Below are 20,125 nucleotides of genomic sequence, written 5' to 3' on the forward strand. Positions count from 1 at the left end.
GAAATAGCCCATGGATACCATCTACTGCGAATAAATCAAGAAAGCGGAGAGAGAGACGTAATTTAGACACACGGAGGGGAATCACCAGAAAGGAGAAGGTGCTGGTCTTGGCTGAAGGGGCAGAGGGCTGAGGCCGGGCCAGCAGTGCTTGGCCCGGGCCTTCCGGTAGCTTCTGGCATTTCAAGCTACGTGCTTACTATTCCCCAGATGAAAATAGACATTCTTCTTTAAAATGTAGACCTCAGAGGACATCGAGGTCCGGCTTGTCCTCGGCCCCTCTTCTGATTCAACGCTCCCCACTCCCCCCACTCCCATGACCCCTGGGGAGGCCGAGGCAGAAGAGCCTGACTGGGGTGGGGGGCAGGGGGGGGAGGTGGCTGCAGGGCCCTCGTGCCGTCCAGGGAACAGAGAAAAAGGACTTTGCTTCATTGCATTTAGTAGTGACAACAGTTGAACAGGAACTTGTAGGAGGTAAGTGCTGAAAACACGTCCTCACTGAGGGTCCACACCAGCCCCCCGGGGGAGTCGCTTGGGTGATATCTGTCCCCGAGTCTGTGATCTGACACCTCTTCACTCCTGCCCCTAATCTGAGCATCTCGAGTTACAAGCACTGTGTATGCAGAAGAAAATTCTTTACGAGAAAGAAAATGTCCGTTTTCTATGTAATAAAGTTACGTCTGCTGAGGTGGCGCTGTGATGTAGAAGCTGTTTTACACATCTGCCCGCTCGGGGACCTCGTGAGCGCTGCCCTGGCAGGTACAGCACAGGTATCCCAAAGCAAAGGCCTGTCGGCCCCTCAATGGAGCACAACCAGTAGGTCAAATTAATGTCAAATTAATGAGCATCCTGGGGGACCTGGGGGGCTCAGGTCATGACCTCGAGGTCCGTGGGTTTGAGCTCCGCATCGGGCTTGCTGCTGACAGTACAGAACCTGCTTCAGATCCTCGGTCTCCCTCTCCCTCTGCCTCCCTCCTCCCCCACTGCCTGGTTTTCTCTCTCAAAATAAATAAACTTAAAAAAAAATTAATGAGCACACTGCCAGGGACCCCAGCTCTGTTCAGCAGAATGAGGATATTTAACTCCATTAGTTAAATTTACTATCCACTTATAGTGGCACATCCACAATGGTGAAATTAAGATGTGCTGGGATGTTCCGTAATATCCTATAAATTGAAACTAAATTTGTATTTAAAGGGTCTGGGTCCAGGGGCGCCTGGGTGGCGCAGTCGGTTAAGCGTCCGACTTCAGCCAGGTCACGATCTCGCGGTCCGTGAGTTCGAGCCCCGCGTCGGGCTCTGGGCTGATGGCTCAGAGCCTGGAGCCTGTTTCCGATTCTGTGTCTCCCTCTCTCTCTGCCCCTCCCCCGTTCATGCTCTGTCTCTCTCTGTCCCAAAAATAAATAAAAAACGTTGAAAAAAAAAATTAAAAAAAAAAAAAAAAAAAAGGGTCTGGGTCCAGACCACGGACCACGGGGCCAGGTTGGACTCAGTCTGGTGCATTAGGTGCCTGACGAGGGTTCTGAACGATCCCCAGGCAGGAGGCTCGGTCCCCACTCCAGGGCCCCAGGACGGGACTCGCTCTGGGCTCCTGAGAAACGCTCGAGGCCGCGGGCCGTGGCTTGCTCGTTGCTGGCTGCTGTGTCCTGGGACACCGCCCTTCTGCTCTGTCGAACCGGCTCTGAGATCAAGCGAGAAGACAGGAAGATGGCCGGGGATGAGGCCCGCGCCTGCACAGCAGGGCCCGGGGGTGGGGGATAGCCCGGATCCCCGGCACTGCCTGCTCGGGGCCCCTCCTGACAGTCTCCCTGGGGGAGAGGACACCTGTGCCGTCTGAAGGTGGACAAATCACCTTCCTTTTTCGCTCCGCTGAACAAAGCCAAGGAAAACATTCAAAAGAGAAGAGACCTTAACAGGTGACTTTGTGAGAGAGACCCCAGAGGACTGGGGCTCTGACCTCAGCTGCCCCCTGCGGTGGGCCCCTCATGCATTAAGTACAAGCAGAAACGATTTTCTTTCCTACTTCCCGGGGGTGGGGGCAGGATGGCAAACTTAGTTCCTTAATAAACCCAGATGTGGCGGGAAAGCAGCACATCACCCAGGAGAGAAGGGGACATGGTTCTGGGGGAGCAAGGTGGCAAGTAACAGTGTCGTGGTGCTAACTGTGGGTCGTCTCTAAGGCTGGCTGCGTCAGGGGACCGCTCTGCCATCAGCACGAAGGCAAGCAAGATACAGAAGAAGGTAGACAGACGGTCAAGTAAAAAGACATTATTCTTTATAAATAAGATGTTCATTTGTGTCTGTATTCACAGTAGAAAAATACACATTACTTCACATAGACCTTCTTTGGATAAAACACACACACACGTCCAGGACTGAGGTCCGGCTCTGCTTCACTGTGAGGGCTCTGCCTCCGTGGTTTCTAGAGGGACCCCTTCCGGGGGGGCCGTCTGCAGGGCAGGCCCCTCCATACCGGCCACTATGACAACATCTTCCTCCCCGGACATCACGGAACCCGGATGGGACAAGATCAAGCCGTCGGAAGTCTGAATAAATATCTGTTCCTGTCCCTGAGACAAAAATTCATGGCACCTATTGGTGATTTCAAAAGCCACGGCTTCTCCAGCAGCAACAATGCTCTCCAGTTCTCTCTGGTCAGCGCGCGCCTCGGTCCCCGCGGGGAAGTGGTCCACACCCCCTGCATGGCTTCCCCGGCCGCCATCGGTGGGCAGCGACCCGGCCTGGGCCGGCTGAGGCCCCGGCTCGGGCACGGTCCTGGGGACGCAGTCAGCTGGCCCCACGTCCACAGACAAAACCCTCTCCAGCAGAGGGCCGGCAGCCTCTGGAAACAGGACGTCGCTGGGGCCAGACCGTGGGCCTTTCCAGAGGGAGCCATGCCTCTCAAGGTCTCCAGGCCCGGAAGGCGGCAGGGATGCCACCCCTCCAGGGAACATCAGGGTCCTGCAGAGATCCCCGCTGCCCAGGCTGTTTCCAGTTCTGTTCCAGTCTGCGGAGCATTCCTGAGCATTCTCTCCAGGGAGGGCTGGCACGCACCCCTGTGTGTGCGTCCCGGGCTCTCCTGACTGAGGACACAGACTCAGCCCACTGACGTTCTCGCACGAGAGAGCGGGAGCCCCACACCCGTTCTTGGCCTCAGGGTCAGCAAATGCCCGCAGCTGCCGGCCTGCTCGACCAGACACCGGCGCCGTGTGGCTTCCTTCTGGACGGCGAGGGGCGTTCCCGCTCGCTGGAGGGGCAGGACCTAAACAGTTCAAGAAAAACAGGTAAGCGTCCACGTGCCGTGACACGGCCCGCTCACTGCGCTCGCTATCCCAGACCAGCGGGTCCAGATTAACTTCCTGGCAGAACGCGTGGACACGTAAACTCTCCTTGCTACTCGGGACTGGCAGCTTCCAAGTGTGGGTGAAGTTCACAGGCGATACTGATTAGTCAGGTGAGGGGAGCCGTGTGGGCAACAGGGGCCCGGGTTTCCACTGCTCTCCCTGAATAAAGCTGCCCTCCCCTGCAGCAGAATTCAGTCGTAAGTTCTAAAGAGCAGAATGCCTCTTTCCATTGGAGACTTGAGGGTCAAGAAGGGCATCGGGCAGTTTTAGGAAGCAGCAGAACCATTCTCAGTGCGCTGTAGGCTCAGGGTCTGGTTGAGAGGTTCTGGTCCGAACAGAATAAAAACCAGAGGAGGGCTTGTTTCCAGGGTTAAACCTCAGCCGGCACTTACAGCCAGGCCCCAGACATGGGCTCTTCATTTCAATAAGGGATTCGAGAGAGCCTCACAGACCTCGAGAGTTACAGGGAACGAGAGAGAACCACAGGACCCCGGGAGGTGGGGATAAGACTTGAGAGAAACCAGGTTCTCTTCAATCCGGCCACAGGGGCACCCGGGAGTGAGAAGCAGGCCTGGGAGGCGCGGGGCGCACACCACGGGGAGCGCTTTACCCTGGTTAGCGGCTGGGGCTCCACCGTCAGTGGTGTCCTGGGGCGGAGGGTCTCTTCTGGTCTTCTTCACCCAGGCCGGCGCCCCGTCCGCGGTCTGCAAAGAGGACACCCAGGGAGCTAAGCCTAGGAGGGAGCGGGCAGGCTCGCACCGCTCCTCCCCGGAGGACAGCGCCGTGGGCTGCAGTCAAAGCGCCGAAACTCGGCACCGCACCCCCTTCGACGGCACCCACCTCGTTTCCCCGCTTCTGCGGGCCGGCCTCCTCCGGCTCGGCCCGGGGGTCCCGGCCCGTGTCCCCGCTGGTGCGCTGCGCTGGGACGCACTCTGTGCGCGCTTCCCGCCTCCTCAGGAATTCTGTGATTCCTAAAGACTCGGCCACCTGAGGAGGGAGGGCGACAGAGAGGAGCTGCGCTCAGCAGCACGTCGACAGTAATGGCAGGGCCGAGGCGCGTCCGAGAGGGGCGGCTCGAACGACGGGAGAAACAAAGACACGTGAGAAGTTCCGTGGAACAGCTGGGGAGAAAACGGGTCCTATCGGAACCAGAAGGTTCTGTGTTAGCACGGTGCAGAGCAGACACCAAAGGGGTTTTTCTCTTTTAATTCACTACGCTGTCCTCAGTGTCGTCGGCAGTCAGACGGCACCAGACACCGGAGTGACCGCTCGCCTCCTGTTCTCCTGTTTTTGATTTCCACTGGAACCGGCAGAAAACAATCCCACCCATTCCAGAACAATATCTCCTCCTGCAGGCAGTGGACAGGGTGAGGGTCTGGGAGGCTGAGGGTCATGTTGGGGCCCGGCTTCTGTGCTCCAGGAATCTCCCTGGTCCTGTGAGGGGGCTGCGGCTGCCCTGGGGGCATTCTGTGAAGCGACAGCTGTCACTGTTTACACGTGAACACAGGAAGGGACCACGGAGCAGGAGGGGAGGAGGCAGGGAAGGAGGGGCAGCAGATCAAGGTCTGAGCAGAGGACAGGCAGCCCCTCGAGTTCAGTGCCTCCCAGCCTGTCTGTGTCCCCTTGCAAGCTAAGCCACGGTCTGTCCCCTAGGAGGCTGTGGCTCGGCCTGAACTGCCTGCGAGTGTGGGTCCTGACAGGCGTGCACAGCAGCCGTGTGTGTCCAGTCTGCCCTGTGACGGGAGGACACCCACACCTGCCGAGCTCACAGTTTAAAAAACACGTGACTCTTGGGGCGCCTGTATGGCTCAGTCGGTTATGCATCCGACTCTTGATTTTGGCCCAGGTCCCGAGCTCACAGTTGCTGGGTTCGAGCCTCACGTCGGGCTCTGCACTGACAGCACGGAACCCACCTGCGATTCTCTCTCCCTCTCTCTGCCCCTCCTCTGCCAGCACATACTCTCTCTCTCAAAATACATAAGCTTTAATAAATAAGTGTTGCATTTGTATAAAACTAATGACCAACCCCCCTCCCCCCAAAAAAAAGAACAAAAACAAAACAACCCTCGTTCTGTCAGAGTGTGGATCAAGACTTCTTGCTACGGAAGTAACCTAGTCTGCGTGACGCTAACCCTAAGAACAGGGGGGCAGACCCATGACCAGGTCAATGAAATCTTAAGAGCAGCTGAAGCAACACGGCCCAAGTGTTCCTTATGGTTGTGAAAGAGGGCTGTGGCTGCCCCTTCCTGCCCTCAGACGCACTAGTGGGGCTCTCCTTTCCAGGGTCCCCTGGCTCAGGCAGCAGACCCTGAGGGCAAAGCGTACCTTGATGGGAACCGAAACTACCCCCTCCAACAGTAAGGACTGCCCTGACCCAGAAAGACCCCTCCCATGATTGACCCCAACACAATGATCCATTTAACCTTCACTGCCCACCGGCAGGTTCCCGCCCCCGCTGCCCCACATTTTCCTTCTCTAAACCTACAAGTATTTTCAGTAGTTTAGAGACAGTCTCTGAGACACAAGTGTGCCCCAGCTACCATTGTACAAGTGTGCTTTTAAATAAACAAGCATTACTTAAAAGCATGGCATCACGCAGTGCTCCATTTCAAGGTGGGCCTGAGACCTGGGGGCCTGGCCGGCACGGACCCCTGAATGATGTGGCCACGCGGGGCACGCTAAGCCCAGCAAAAGGTTTTATCCAAAACAAGGAAAACCACATCAGTTCAAACCAGATTTCTACCCAGGACCCAGTACAGCCAGAGGCAACTTGATGGAGACAATGACAGGGGAATGAGAACTGTGTCTAAACAGCCACGGACGGGATCTATGGTCACCGTCCCCCAGCCCGCAGTAAGCACTGCAGTCACCACTGAGTGAGAGTGTTCTGGACCTTTCAAGGTTCCGTCAGCCCGTCCGCATTCCTGAGTTTTCTGAAACAAGCACCGTTTGCTTTTATATTAAAAAAATGTTGGGGGAGGGGGGTGCCTGAGTGGTTCAGTCGGTTAAGTGGCCGACTTCAGCTAAAGTCTTAGGCTCTCAGAGCCTAAGAGCCTGGAGCCTGCTTCAGATTCTGTGTCTCCCTCTCTCTCTGTTCCTCCCCTACTCACACTCTGTCTCTCTCAAAAAATAAACATTAAAAAAAATGTCGGGCGCCCAGCAGCCTCAGTTGGTTAAGCTTCCAACTCTTGATTTCAGCTCAGGTCATGATGTCATGGTTCATGAGTTCGAGCCCCGCATTTGGCTTGGGATTCTCTTTCTCTCTCTCTGCCCCTCCCACACGTGCGCTCTCTCTCTCTCTCTCTCTCTCAAAATAAATAAACTAAAATAAAAGTCATTTGGTGGGAAAAAGAGCTGAAAAGCAGTCGACTATGAAGATGTCACTACTGAAAACAGGCTCCTCAGGGGTGCCTGTCTGGCTCAGTCAGTGGAGCAAGCGACTCCCGATCTCGGGGTCATGAGTTCCAGCCCCGCGTTGGGCATAGAGGTTACTTTAAAAAAATAAATAAGTAAAAATAACAACATTCTCCTCTTTACACGGATATCCTTCTTTCAGCAAATCTAAAAGCAAAACTTTTTTCCCAGGTGAGACTGTTACCTTGTCGTTGCTTATTTCCAGAGGCTCCTGGGAACACAGACCAGAACCACTGAGGTAATCTTGGCACATTTTCTTAACGCTTTTATGCAACTCTTCAAATTCCTTATACACAGCTGGGAACAAAGGTTTTGCTAGATGACCTGTCTCAACCTTTGTGAAGATAAAGGTGACAAGAAATGTTTAAACCAGAGGCAACGAAATGACAAATACAGGGGCTTGGAGGCGGGAAGGATACGAGCTTGTCAGGCCGTCCGCGGCCCGTCATCTCCTCCACTCCCCAGTGACAGCCCACATGTGCCCGGCCCTGGACGGGGCCCCAGAGCAGACCACCTCCAGGGTGACAGCCGCAGGGGGACTGTGGGCCGGAGCCCCGAAGAAGGGGTCGCGGGGGGAGCAGGAAGGGGAGACGGAAAGGTTCTGGGGACAGGCCGGCAGGCAGGAGGGGCCCAGGCCTTCACTCCTCCCGGGAGCTGTGCTGGCGCCTCTCCAAGTCAGAGCAGGCTCACCAGGGAGGAGGTGCCTGAGAGGAAGGTGACGGGGGCTGGGGGCCGGCCCTGCTTTGCTGCCACCACTTTCTTGCCTCCCACGAGGTTAAAACAGGCAAGGGGGTCCTTGAGCAGCCTCTGGGAGACCTGGCCGAATAGGCACCGGTGGGGCCAGCAGGCTCCCCTCAGCTCTGTCCTGGAGGAGGGACACGATTCCAAACGGCCCGGCTCGTTCTAAAACAAATGCGAAGGATGTCTTTCGAAATAACTTCAAATCGGCCGTGTGTCCTCTAGACATGCTCAGGAGACTCACCTTCATCAGAAGAAACTCGTACACGGTCACCACCTGAGCCAGCTGAGGCAGCACCAGGTCCACGAGAGCCTCTCGGTCACACTGCTGGAGAAACTGCCAGAAGAAAGCATTTAACAGCTTCAAAAGCCCCAAAATAATCCCCAGCAGCCAAAAAGTTGGCGCCGAAGAATATAAAAGACCTAAAGTTCCCCCAAATCGCAGTGATTAAGCGACTCCAACATTCTGTTAACGATCTCACTCGTTGATCCGTTAACAAAGTCTGTGACCAATTCTGGAATCAAAGTTTGACTCCCCTGGGACGGCTGAGCTTAGAGGGGGTACCAGGTCCTGGAGAAGGAACAGTGTTCCCTGCTCTCCGGGGGCACCAACTAGTGCCCGAGATGAAAATGCAAACAAGTGTGGGGCAGCCTGCGGTTGGGAGACCACCGCCAAAGGACAGGCCAAAGAAGAGGAGGCCCCGAGGTGAATGCAGGGGTGGGGGGGGTGGGGAGAGGGATGCGGGGAGGGCACAGTCCTCAGGACTAGGGGAGGAGCATGAATGACTGTGGGTTCCCAGTTGGGCACAGGGCAGACCCCCGGGCAAGTTAGACAGGAAGCGGGCTTGGGGGCTCCCCTTGGAAGGGGAGGGCGGGGGAGGTACAGGCCGGGCCGCCCCGTGGGAGCGCTGAGGCTCAGGAGCCAAGTGAATTAGCAGGTACAGGAAGTACGTGGGTGTCCGCGAGGGAGGATGGCCTGAGAAACCAGACGGAGGAGGTCACCCAGGGCGGCAATGACGTGGGTGGGGAAGGGACCAGTCTCAGAGACAGGAAGTCTTAAGAGGCACAGGGAGCTCACGAACCATTCGGGTTCATCGTCTATTAAGTGGAGATAATGATTATGGAACCAATGAAATGAAGTAAACCTGGAACTTAGCACGGGGGCAGGGCGGAGAGCATGGCCGAGCTGCCACGCACGGTGCTCAATAGGTGGCGGTATTTCAAGTGTTAATGACTGAATCGAGTCGAGGACCACCTTCCCTCCTGCTCCTAAAATCTGTCATCCAGGATTAATCGACAAGCCCAATGAGAGGACAGCGAAGTCACCGGGTTTAAACTTCCAGCTAGAATATGTAAGCTCATGACGCTTTCTAGGAAAGCTTCCTCACCGAGAACCTCTCGTCCCCTTGTGTGTGACTCTGGAGGCCCTGGTTCCCTGGTGGCCACTCTGAGAGCAGCTGTCTCGCTCACTCACTACTTCGCACTCTTTGTTCCTGTTCACTTCTTTAAGACACGCAGCTGGCCGTTACCAGGCAAATAAATACCGCGGAGCCAAAGACAATCGGGATGAATTTAGGGTCCCACTTTTCTAAATCAGTCCCCTTAAATTCACCAAGCTTACTTTCAAGGGACTGGAATGGAGATTCCAGGGTTCAAAACCTGAAACATGATTTTGTACCTTAAAACTTTGTACAGAAAAATAGAAACTGCCTGTTTCCTAAACTGCTTCTATGAAAACATAGCTTACAATCATTCCCAAACGTGTAACGGCAGGCAGCCCGAAAGCCCTCTTGTTATTCCAAACCGGTAAACCTAGAATTATTTCAGGTAACACTGTTCCTGAAGTTATTACACACTTCGTCCAAATACATTTCAGGCAAACTATTTCGTTGCTCTGGGTGTTTTACTTTTGACTCAGAAACCTACCAGCGGATTGCCACACGCCATGCCAAAGACACGGGTTTCAAGAACAGGGTCTAAAAGCCACGCACCTCCTTGAGCCGGGCTCTGGCCACCGAGGCGCTCTGTGCACCTGCCACGCAGGCACCGGCGCGCCCACGCGGGTGAGCGGCTCCGCCTCGCCCAAGGACGGCCTCGCTGGCCTCTGCAGGGGCTGCTACGAACTCGATTCGTCTAGGGCCTGGGTGTCTCTCTGATCCCACGAAGGCCGAATAATTTCCATCTTCTGGTTCAGACACCAAGGCGTCTTCAACTTCTACAGACTGGCTATTCTAGAGAGCGTTACGCACCCAAAACAAAAATGAAAGAATCATACTTTACACGCCATAGTGACAACCCTAGAGCCAAACAGTGTCACGTCAAAAGCAAAGAACTTGAGAAATTATTTCTTCTCTGCATTATCAAGACACATTAACTATAATCGACGCACCTTAAACTTTCCCAACAGAGTTCCTTGTTGCGACATCTGGTATTAGCCAGCTGGTAAGTCTGGGTTGGCCAGCCATAACCCTGGATGTTGCCCAAAATGAAACAGGAGACTTCTCTGACACCACCGTCATCTTAAAACTGAACCTGAAGTTCGGTCATTCATACCTTACGCGTGACTTTTAAAAATTTTATTATTTTTTATCAGGTATATTTCAAACACCATGAAATTCATACTTTGAACATCTATAGTTCAGATTTTCATGCACTGACAAGGGTGTGTAACCATCACCACCATCTAATCCCAAAACATGTTCATACTCCCCCCTGCAAAAGAACCCCTGTACCCGTCAGCATCATTCATTCTTCCCTGCCCCCAGGCCCTGGGAGCTGCTAGTCTACTCTCGTCTCGTGGATTTGCACGGCTTTTGGACAGACTCTTGGATCTGAAGCCACCTACTTCCTCACTCGGTGCCAACTCCCCCTCTGAAAACAGGAACAATGCACCTGCATCTCCCAGGACTGCTGGAAGCTTAAATGGATTCAAGGAACACACTTCACGTGGCAGCCGGCACAAAGTAAGTCCCCTGAACTCTTACGGGATTTTCTGTCTACATCTTCACTAGTGGAGCTGCAGGAGCAACGCCAGGTCTGTCTGTGGCCCTAGGTGCCGTGAGTCTGCTCACGGGACAGGACAGGAGAGACACAGGCCTGCGTGTCCCTCCCCACCGCAGCAGCTGGAGGCACCCCTCCCACGCAGTCTGGACAGCCACCATGCCCGAGGCCAGGCACTCGGGGCATGCACTCGGGGACTCTGGTATCTACATGCTGCTTCTGCCGTGGGGTCGCATTTCATCACTGAAGGAAGCAGGACGTGCCGGTTAGCCTGGTCAACCCGAGACACTCCCGCACACACCTGTTGTCCCTTGGAATTGTGAATAGTGCCCCTTTCACTCTCAGAATGTCCTGGTTTGGATGATGAACTATAAATCACCGTGGTCCCATTTCAACTTAAGAAAGTAGACAAAGGGGCACCTGGTTGGCTCAGTTGGTTGAGCGTCTGACGCTTGATTTTGGCTCAAGTCATGATCTCAGTTCGTGAGTTTGAGACCCGAGTCAGTATCTGCACTGACAGTGAGGAGCCTGCTTGCGATTCTCCCTCTCTCTCTCTCTCCCCCTCCCTGCTCACACTTTCTCTCTCTTTCTCTCAAAAATAAATAAATATTAAAAAGAAAAAAGAAAGGTAGAGAGGTTTCTCAAAAGTTGGGGTTTTACCAGCCATGAGGAGTGCAGAACCTTCCCCAACAAGGCAGCCTACAGTGGGGGCTTTGAAGTCAGAAGACCTCAACCTCAGTCTCGTTCCCACCTGGCAGAGTCCTAGATGTGCCCCGACGGGATGCCCACCATCCTCTGAGCCCCATGCACTTGTCTTGCACCTGACTTTCGGGGCTCTCACAGGATGGAGAAGACTTACAACACTCCCGCCCCAACGAGGCGTGCAATCAACAGTATATTGTTAGTGTCCGTGTTACTAGTACTCAGGCTAACGCTACAGGGGAGAGAGTACTTTTGAATCCTCACATGGGGCTGTTCCGTGGTTCTTGCCACTAGACCTCAGTACAGATAAGCCGGGCCCAGACAAGACCTGTTCAGGCCCCAAGGAACCCATCTGTAAGCGAAAGCAGCCACCAGCCTCACCCCTCCTTCGGGAACCCCCGTCCCGCTGCAGGGAATGAGGTGGCCAGAGCAGACAGGCTCTTGTTAACAACATCTTCCGAGTCACTAAAATCACAAACTCCCAGCGACAGCCGAGTCAGTTCCAGTGCTGGTTTGTCTAACATTTCAGGAACTGCAAATACAATTGCCTAGCCAGAAGCACAGACACAAATAAAGCCAAGACAAGTCAAAGGAGAAGGAAGCAGGAAGGTTCAAGCGAAGCAGGTGAGGGTAACCACAGAGGTCTGCCGTTCGTTCAAGTGATCCGTCCGCATTTCGTAAATACCTGACCGCTCGTATGCGGCACACGAGGGCACAGGACACGTTTAGGAACCTGAAATTGCTGTCCCTCAACTGTGGCGTGGTGGTGCAAAGTCAGAGTGGCTTCGACCCGCCTTGTCTGCTTGTGAGTTTCCAAAGGGCCAAGACGCGAAGACGGCATGTCACTGCTGACGCTCCAGGAAGCGCCCCGGGGACCACCGCTCCCAACTGAGACCTTTCTCAGGGCCCGCTGTGACTCCAGCAGCAAGACAGGAGTGCTCTGCGGCTCGCGTTGCTGACCAGAGCTAGAGAATCCGCGGCTATGTTCCCATCGAACACGCCCAGTGAGGCTGGCGAGTACCCCACACAGAGGGTACACGGCACCTTGCTGGTCGGGCGGCCGAAGAGACCGGGGGCGGGGGGGCGGGGGGGGCCGGGGGGGGTCTCAGAGCCCCTGCCGTGACCTTGGACCTACTTGAGCCTTCACCTGAACCCCCATCAGATACCATAAAGCCTCACTTCGGGATGGGCAGGAAGAAGGACACGGTCACCAGTAGAAACATTACCTGCAGGCCACACGGTGGTGACTGGGCCCCTTCCTCACCCAGAAGAGCTGACGTGGGCAGCCCCGGGGACGGTAGGCTAGCCGTCCTGCCCTCGGCGCAGCCTCGGGTCGTGCTCCCGTTGGCCTTCTCAGGCAGAGACACCTCCGGTTCTGGGTGGCCGTGGCCTGGATTGAGTTTAAGATGCCGGGCCAGGCCCCCTTTTCCTATGTAGGACTTCTCACACGTCTGACACTTGAAAGTCTTGGGCCTCAGGGAACAGCTCGACAGGTCAAACAGCACCCGCTTTCCCCTCTGGTCGTCGTCGTCTTCCACACTCAGCTCTGAGTAATCGTCAGAATCTGACAAGCGACCGTCAGCCAGGTCCTCCGTCTTGATGAACTTATAATCTTTGACTTTATACTTGGGCGGTCGAGATATCCGTCCAGAACGCGTCTTCACTTTTAAAGATTTTTTTAGCTTCTCCGTGTGTTTTGTGTGCAAGCTGGAAATAAAGAAATTCGCTGAACCGGATGAAACAGATGTCACCGCCGGTGGGTCAGACGCTGACAGAGGGGCCGGCGTGGCGCCCGGTCCTTGCGGAGCCACCAGCTGCAGGGCGGGCAGTGGCCTCTGTACAAACACCCGAATCGGAGGGGAGTCACTCGGGAAGCGCGGCTGTGCCCGGAGCCCCAGCACGCCGGGCGCCCCCCTGGGCGGCTGGCTCAGCCCGGCTGTCCTGGGCTGGAGGGTGGCCAGTGGGGGCGTCGGCCTTTCCTGGTCTGTCATTTGTCCAGATACTACCTTGACACAAATGGCTTCCAGTTGCTTAAAGACAGAAAGAGAAAAGCGTTAGGCTTATCAACGGTTCTACAATTCTGCTCTCATCCTAACTGTATTATCACACGTGTTTCTAAATTATAAAATCCATCGTGTATGTGAGTCTATTTAACGTACGTGTACTGTTTCTAGTGACACACTTGACCTACATCCATATGTGCATGTGGAAATATTTGCATAAACAAATTAAAAGTTCATGAAACCACTTAACATTTCTATACAAATGCCTTCTGATAGGATCTATCCTACGTTGTTTTTTAAAAAAATACTAGTCAAGGGGCGCCCGGGTGGCTAAGTGTCTGACTTTGGCTCAGATCATGACCTCCTGGTTCATGGGTTTGAGCCCTGCATGGGGGTCTGTGCTGACAGCTCAGAGCCTGGAGCCTGTTCAGATTCTGTGTTTCCCTCTCTCTCTGACCCTCCTCTCCTTGCTCATGGGCTCTCTCTCTCTCAAAAATAAACATTTAATAAATAAGTAAATAAATAAATAAATAAATGTAGTCACAATCTACTAAATTGATTTCATGAACTAATAAGAAATATCCGTCTTTACAGTAGATTTGTATTTACTTGGAATTCTTAGTACTCTAACCTGGATTCAGTTCAATACATACGCTCTTTTTTTTTTTCAATTTTTCATGAAATCCTAGAAAAAAGCCATAAGGAGCAATGTAACACAGGTTCCCACCACCTGCCTTAAAACATGCAGCACTTTCCTCTGAGGTGAAGCTCTGTGCTGTTCTCCCAGCCTGCGTGCCTTCCTGAGTGCTATTTGTCATTCACACGCATTTTTATATTATCTACGGAGCTACCCCCCAAAAGACGCACTTCGGTTTTGGCGTGTTTTTAAACTTCACGTAAGCGTACGTGACCTGCTGCAAGCGGGTGCAGCGTTTTCAGGTGTGTTACTTCCTGTCCGGCTTGTGAAATTCATCCACACCGCGGTGTGTAGCTCTCAATTCCTCTGCAGTCTGAGAACACTCTCCCGTTGACGGGCAAGTGTCCCTAACCTCGCGCTCTTGTCGTCTGCGTGGAACCTTCGCGGGTGTCTGTGTTCACGTGTGTGAGTTTCTCCAGGGCACATACCTGGGAGCGGGGTGCTATCTTCAACAACTTTTTAACATGTAAGAAAGCGTTCAGTGCGTGCACTTCCTGATGTGGCAATTCTGCTTCTTGGGTTCCATAAGAAACACTGGCATAGGTACAAAGATGTAGGTCTTGGGAGGGTCAAGGCAGCACGGTCTGCAAGAGCAAACCACCCACTGAAGGGGAGGGCTGCCCTCGACAATATTCCACAGATAATGACTGAGCAGTTACTATGTGCCAGACACAATGTTAGGTACACACCTGTCATGGGCTCAGGGGAGAGGCAGCAAGACACAAGGCTCATGGCCTCACGCTGCAAAAACGATCAGCATCAGGGAGCCTGGGTGGCTCAGTCAGTTGAGCATCCAACTTTGGCTCAGGTCATGATCTCTTGGATTGTGGGTTCGAACCCCGCGTCGGGCTCTGTGCTGACAGCTCAGAGCCTGGAACCTGCTTCGGATTCTGTGTCTCCCTCTCTCTCTGCCCCTCCCCCACTTGTGCTCTCTCTAAAAAATAAATTAAAATTTTAAAAAATTAAGAAAGAAAGGAAGAAAGAAAGAAAGAAAGAAAGAAAGAAAGAAAGAAAGAAAGAAAGAAAGAAAGAAAGAAAGAATCAGTATCCTTCTCCAGAGAGGAAAGAAAGATGAACCTCATCATCCAGAGCAGGTTTTCCCAGCCCGGGCACAAGTGACATTTCAGACCATTAATTCTTTATTGTGGTGGCCATCCTGTGACTGCAGGATGTTGAGCAGTGTCCCTGCCTCCACCTACTAGATGCCGGTAGCACGCCCTCTCCTGGGACAAAAATGTCTCCAGACACTGCCAAGAGAACCACTGATTTGGGGCCACCAACAGGCCCTCTTTGGACTCGACCCCACACCAAGTGAGGGGTCAATACAAGCGTCACACGGAGCAGAATGAAAACCCCCACCGAAACCACACGGGAGTACATCTGTCTGTGTGTGTGTTCCACATGTACCACAAACAGCAGATACAATCCACTATCCTGGGTGAGGAAGGGTACGCAGCTGGTGCCCTGAGGCCCCTGAGGGCCAGTCCTGGGCCACCTGTGAATCAAATGACAACTATCTTTTAATAATCACAGTTGTTTCACTTACTACCATTTAGAATGTCTAAGCTCTTAGGATATGACCAGATAATGCTGTTAAACACACACACACACACACACCCCAAATCCTACTGTTTTAGGAATACTTCAGTGGCAAAACTGGTCTAATTTTTTTTTTTTTAATTTTTTTTCAGTTTTTTTTTTTTATTTATTTTTGGGACAGAGACAGAGCATGAACGGGGGAGGGGCAGAGAGAGAGGGAGACACAGAATCGGAAACAGGCTCCAGGCTCTGAGCCATCAGCCCAGAGCCCGACGCGGGGCTCGAACTCACGGACCGCGAGATCGTGACCTGGCTGAAGTCGTACGCTTAACCAACTGCGCCACCCAGGCGCCCCAAAACTGGTCTAATTTTTAAATCGGCTCCCCACGAGTTTACCAGGTGGGTATCATGCTTGATACTTTGGTATATGTTTATTTCACTCAGCAAACTTGTACAAGGTATCTCCGTGTGCCAATACCTACACAGAAGCAGGCCAATGTGGGTGAGGGGGTGGGTGACATAGGTGAAGGGGATTAAGAGGTATAAACTTCCAGTTATAAAATAAGTAAGTCATGGAGGTGAAGAGCACAGCATAGGAAGTGTAGTCGATAACGTTGTAATCACATTGTATGGTGCCAGATGGTGACTGCACTTACTGTGGTAAACACTGAATAATGCCCAGGCTTCTGGAATCGCTACCTTGTACACCTGAAGCTAATATAATACTGTATGTCAACTATACTTCAGTTAAAAAAAACAAAAAAAAACAAAAACATTAGCCAAGTCCTAGCCTCACTGAGGAAGAGGGCAGTCCCGTCCTCCCCCCCCCCCCCCCCCCCCCCCCCCCCCGCCATGCCTCAGTCACCTGCAGACCTGCCGTCAGGACCTCCCACCCCGCAATCTGTACTTTGAAAAGCTCCACTGCCGATCTGGAAGGCAGACTAGGTTCCCTAAGGAATGCAGACAGGAAACAATGACCCCATGGGGCAGCAGGTGCGATAAGAGAGGCAGGAGGCAGGAACAGCCTGGTGGGTGGGTGGGGGAGGGTCTGGCTTCCCAGAAGAGACCCGAGAAGGCCGAATGGAATTTTGGCCAGGTGGACAGGTAGTCTGACGTGCAAGGAAAAAATGAGTGAATGCACAGACGCATGAAAAATGGCACAGCATATTGGAAGAAATTGCGAATGTTTCTGTGGTGCAGGAACGGGGAGCATGGGAGGGATGCGAGCCCAAATCCGACCCACGGGAGTGCGTCCACTGGGTCTGTGCCTTCTGATCCGCACCATCCCCCCCGCAGAGAACCACGAGACCGGGGTCCTCTAAATGCACACTCCACCCTCCCCCCAACACTGCCTGTCCCCTTCCATATTTTCAACTGGGACCCACACTTCCATCTCTTCAACTAAGTCATTTCTGATCCCCTCAGCCCAAAATCAGTTCTCCCTTTCTCTAAGTGCATCAGTCCTTTATCTCTAGTTTTCCGACCTCGATGAGAAGTTACCTGAGTCACGTTTTACCTCATTGGTTAGATCATAACCTCCTTGGGTGCAAGGAACACACGTGGTTTGCCTCGGTGGCCCCCGTGGCACAGCTGGGGCTGACTCGACAGCCAACTTACATTATTGTGAGTGCAGGCAGAATTTATGTCATCCCAATTAGATCAGCCACAGAATAGGGTCGTGCTGCTTAATGCTGATTAAGGTCGCTTGCATTTGACGGGAAAGGTCACTTTTGGACTCTTCAAGCTGCCACACCAAACCCAAAGAGCTGGGGTCACCTTCAACAGGTGCTGGAAATGGGAGAACCCTGGGCAAAGTCACCCCGCCTCTCGGAGCTTGTTCCTTATCTGTAAAGTGCTGATACGAACACTTCTGTGCACTTGCCCAGAAGTAAGCCCCCTGTGATGCCAGGCATGGAGTAGACGCTCTGTACACAGCAGCCACCATCACCCGTCTCTCTCTTTTTTTAATGTTTCTTTATTTGGGGGGAGGACCAGGCAGAGACAGAGGGAGACACAGAATCTGAAGCAGGCGCCAGGCTCCGGGCTGTCGAACTCAACGACCGGGAGATCATGACCTGAGCGGAAGCCGGACACTTAACAGACTGAGCCACCCAAACAGCAGCCACCGTCGCCCTTCTGACTCCGCCTATGTGGGAGTCCGAGCTAGAAAGCTCACCCGATGTCAATAAGGGAATCAAAGCCCAAAGAGGTTGGGTTACTCAAGGTCACACCTCTAGGAAGGAGTTTGGGCAGATTCATAGCTGTCTTCCCAAACTTTGGCCAGACACCTGTCCAGTCCTGACCCCCAACCCGGTACAACTCCCGGCGGCCAAAATCACTCGGTTAAAAAAAACAAAACAAAACAAACAAAAACCAAAGACTGTTGATTCTAACCTCTCTCGCTGTCTCCTAGTGGAAGCGGCATCTCTCTGGCAACTTTGGGCCGAGAAGCGCTAGTGTCACGTACAAGCCCAGTTCTGAAAGGGGATGTGGCTTTACAGACGACAGGAAGGACCTCTGGCTGCAGGAGCTCCCCCTGACCCCCTGGGCTTGGAAGAGCAGGCTCTGGTCTCCACTCCCCTAGTAACCAAGAGCTGCGGGCCCCAGGAGGTAGTAACGCGGACAAATGACGGGGTGTCGCATGCGGAGTGTTCTCACGTATCTCCCTCGTTCAGCGCGCGGCAGGCGCCGTGCCGGGCACTGGCTACAAATCCGGGCACGACCCCCAGGGTGCCAAGTCCCGCCTCAGACCGCTCTACTGTGTGCTCAGTTCTGCCCCAAGCCCCCGGGTTGGCAGTCGCCGCCCTCCCCACTGGTTCCTTTTCATCCATCCACGCCTCGGCTCCGGCGTCAGGCCTGAGGGCTCCTCGCTCTAAAGCAGCGTCCCCCGCCCCCGCCGCGTCCCTCCCGGAGTCTGCCTCTCGCCCTCCACGGAGGGTGTGCGAGGCCGCGCTTGCGCCGAGGCCAGCGCCTGGAACCCAGCGAGCGCTCGACGGACGCCGAGTGAACGGACGCAGGCCTGCGCGAGGGGCCGGGCGGCACGGAGGCCGCGGGCAGCGCTCGAAAGCGGGACCGCGGCCCAGCAGGCGCGTCGCAGGAGCTGCAGACGCTGGCGCGGTGACCGCTCAGTGTGGGCCGCCCGGAGCTCTCGGGCGGGCGGACGCCGCCTCTCCTGCCGCGCCGCTGCCCGGCCCCGCTCCGGGCCTCGGTTTCCCCACGTCCCTCCCGGCGCCTCACCTGGGGCGGCAGCAGGCGCGGCGGGCGCGGGGGCTGGGCGCCGGGGCCCCGCTGCAAGGCGGCCTGCTGCGCCGCGTCCCGCAGCCGTCGCGCCGCGTCCTGCGGGACGAAGGGCGGCGGCGGCGGCCGCTCGGCCGGCGGCTGCGCCTTCGTCACCTGCTCCAGGACCCGCCGCAGCTGCTCGGGGTCCAGCGGGGCCACGCGCGAGGCGCTGCCGCCGGGGCCGGGGGGAGCCTGGCCGCCCCCGCCGCCGCCCCCATCCTCGCTGCCGTCCTCGGCCTCCGGCTCCGCGTCCGCCATGGCCGCCGAGACCGGGACTCGAACCCGCGTCGCCGAGCGACGGCGGCTCAAATGTGCGTCACCTGGGAAGAGCGGGGGACTACGAGTGCCCCGCAGGCCAAGACACCTTGGAAGGCGACCGCAACTGGTCGAGCCGGGCGGTGGGCGGGGCCTATGTTGGCTCCGCCCCGTCGCCGCTTCGCCAAGGACAGAATGGGCCTTATTTTCCTCTCCCTTGTCACTGATGTATTCAATTTTCAGGTGTCGCTCCTCCAGGAGCTATCCAGGGCCTCCCAGGCGGAGGTCTCCGGAGTTCCAGAGCCCCTTAGCCTGTCCAAAAGTTCACACTATCCAAAAGTTCTCGACGTCATGTGCACTAGAGTGCATTAGTCCCACGTTCTGCTTAATATAGATCCAGCAGGGGATCCAAAGTGTGCTCCCCTTTTTTAAAATAATGAGTTTTATTTTATTTATTTTTAAATGTTTATTTATTTTGAGACAGAAAGAGGGCGCGGGCGGGGGAGGGGCAGAGAGAGGGGGAGAGAGGATCCCAAGCAGGCTCTGGGCTGTCAGCGTGAAGAACCAGAGGCAGGTCTCAATCTCCTGAATCGTGAGATCGTGACCTGAGCGGATAACGACTGAGCCACCCAGGCGCCCGTATTTTATTTTTTTAAATAGGCTCCACACCCAACCTGGGGCTTGACCTCACCGCCCTAAGATCAAGAGTCGCAGCTCCACCACCACCGGAGCCAGCCAGGCGCCCCTGAGGTGCGCATTTTTAACAAATGTGCGCCCTAAATTGTTCCCAGGTCGATACATCCACCCATACTGGATGCACCTTAAGGGCCAAGATGATGTATTACACAGTGCTCAGCACAAGCGCCAGCTCAGATCAGGGAATGAATGATGCATGGATGCATGTGACCGAAGGAAGGAGGGAAGGAAGGAAGGAAGGAAGGAAGGAAGGAAGGAAGGAAGGAAGGAAGGAAGGACGGACCTCCCCACCCCCACACTTCAGTCCCATCCATCATAGCTCTACCACTCCCTCTTCTTCAGCCCAACCTTTCCATTCCCCCTCCTCTTCACTCTACTGGCTCTGTGCATCCTTCCCATCCAGTCTTGTAGCTGCTCGTGTATGTGTGTTTCTCAGCTCCCTCCCCAGAGAGGACAGTAGGG

At 54.6% G+C, this 20,125-nt stretch overlaps 1 protein-coding gene across 2 annotated transcripts; it reads right to left on the reverse strand.

The window, feature by feature from the left end:
- Positions 1 to 2,249: 2,249 nt before the first annotated feature.
- ZNF839 (zinc finger protein 839) lies at positions 2,250 to 19,044 on the reverse strand. Of its 2 annotated transcripts, none has more exons than XM_086708768.1 (8): positions 18,671 to 19,044; positions 12,421 to 13,224; positions 9,484 to 9,723; positions 7,737 to 7,829; positions 6,939 to 7,088; positions 4,181 to 4,327; positions 3,951 to 4,044; positions 2,250 to 3,258 (listed from the first exon to the last, which is right to left on the reverse strand). In XM_086708768.1, the coding sequence occupies exons 1-8, from the start codon at positions 18,968 to 18,970 to the stop codon at positions 2,390 to 2,392; spliced, it is 2,697 nt and encodes an 898-aa protein (XP_086564894.1). In that variant the 5' UTR covers positions 18,971 to 19,044; the 3' UTR covers positions 2,250 to 2,389. The 2 variants fall into 2 exon arrangements, with proteins under 2 accessions (XP_086564894.1, XP_086564895.1); XM_086708769.1 differs by lacking the exon at positions 18,671 to 19,044 and adding an exon at positions 17,051 to 17,324.
- Between the last annotated feature and the right edge of the window lie 1,081 nt (positions 19,045 to 20,125).

The sequence above is a fragment of the Puma concolor genome, chromosome B3, assembly GCF_028749965.1.
Source record: "Puma concolor isolate L17-30 chromosome B3, mPumCon1.1.hap2, whole genome shotgun sequence".
NCBI lineage: Eukaryota > Metazoa > Chordata > Mammalia > Carnivora > Felidae > Puma > Puma concolor.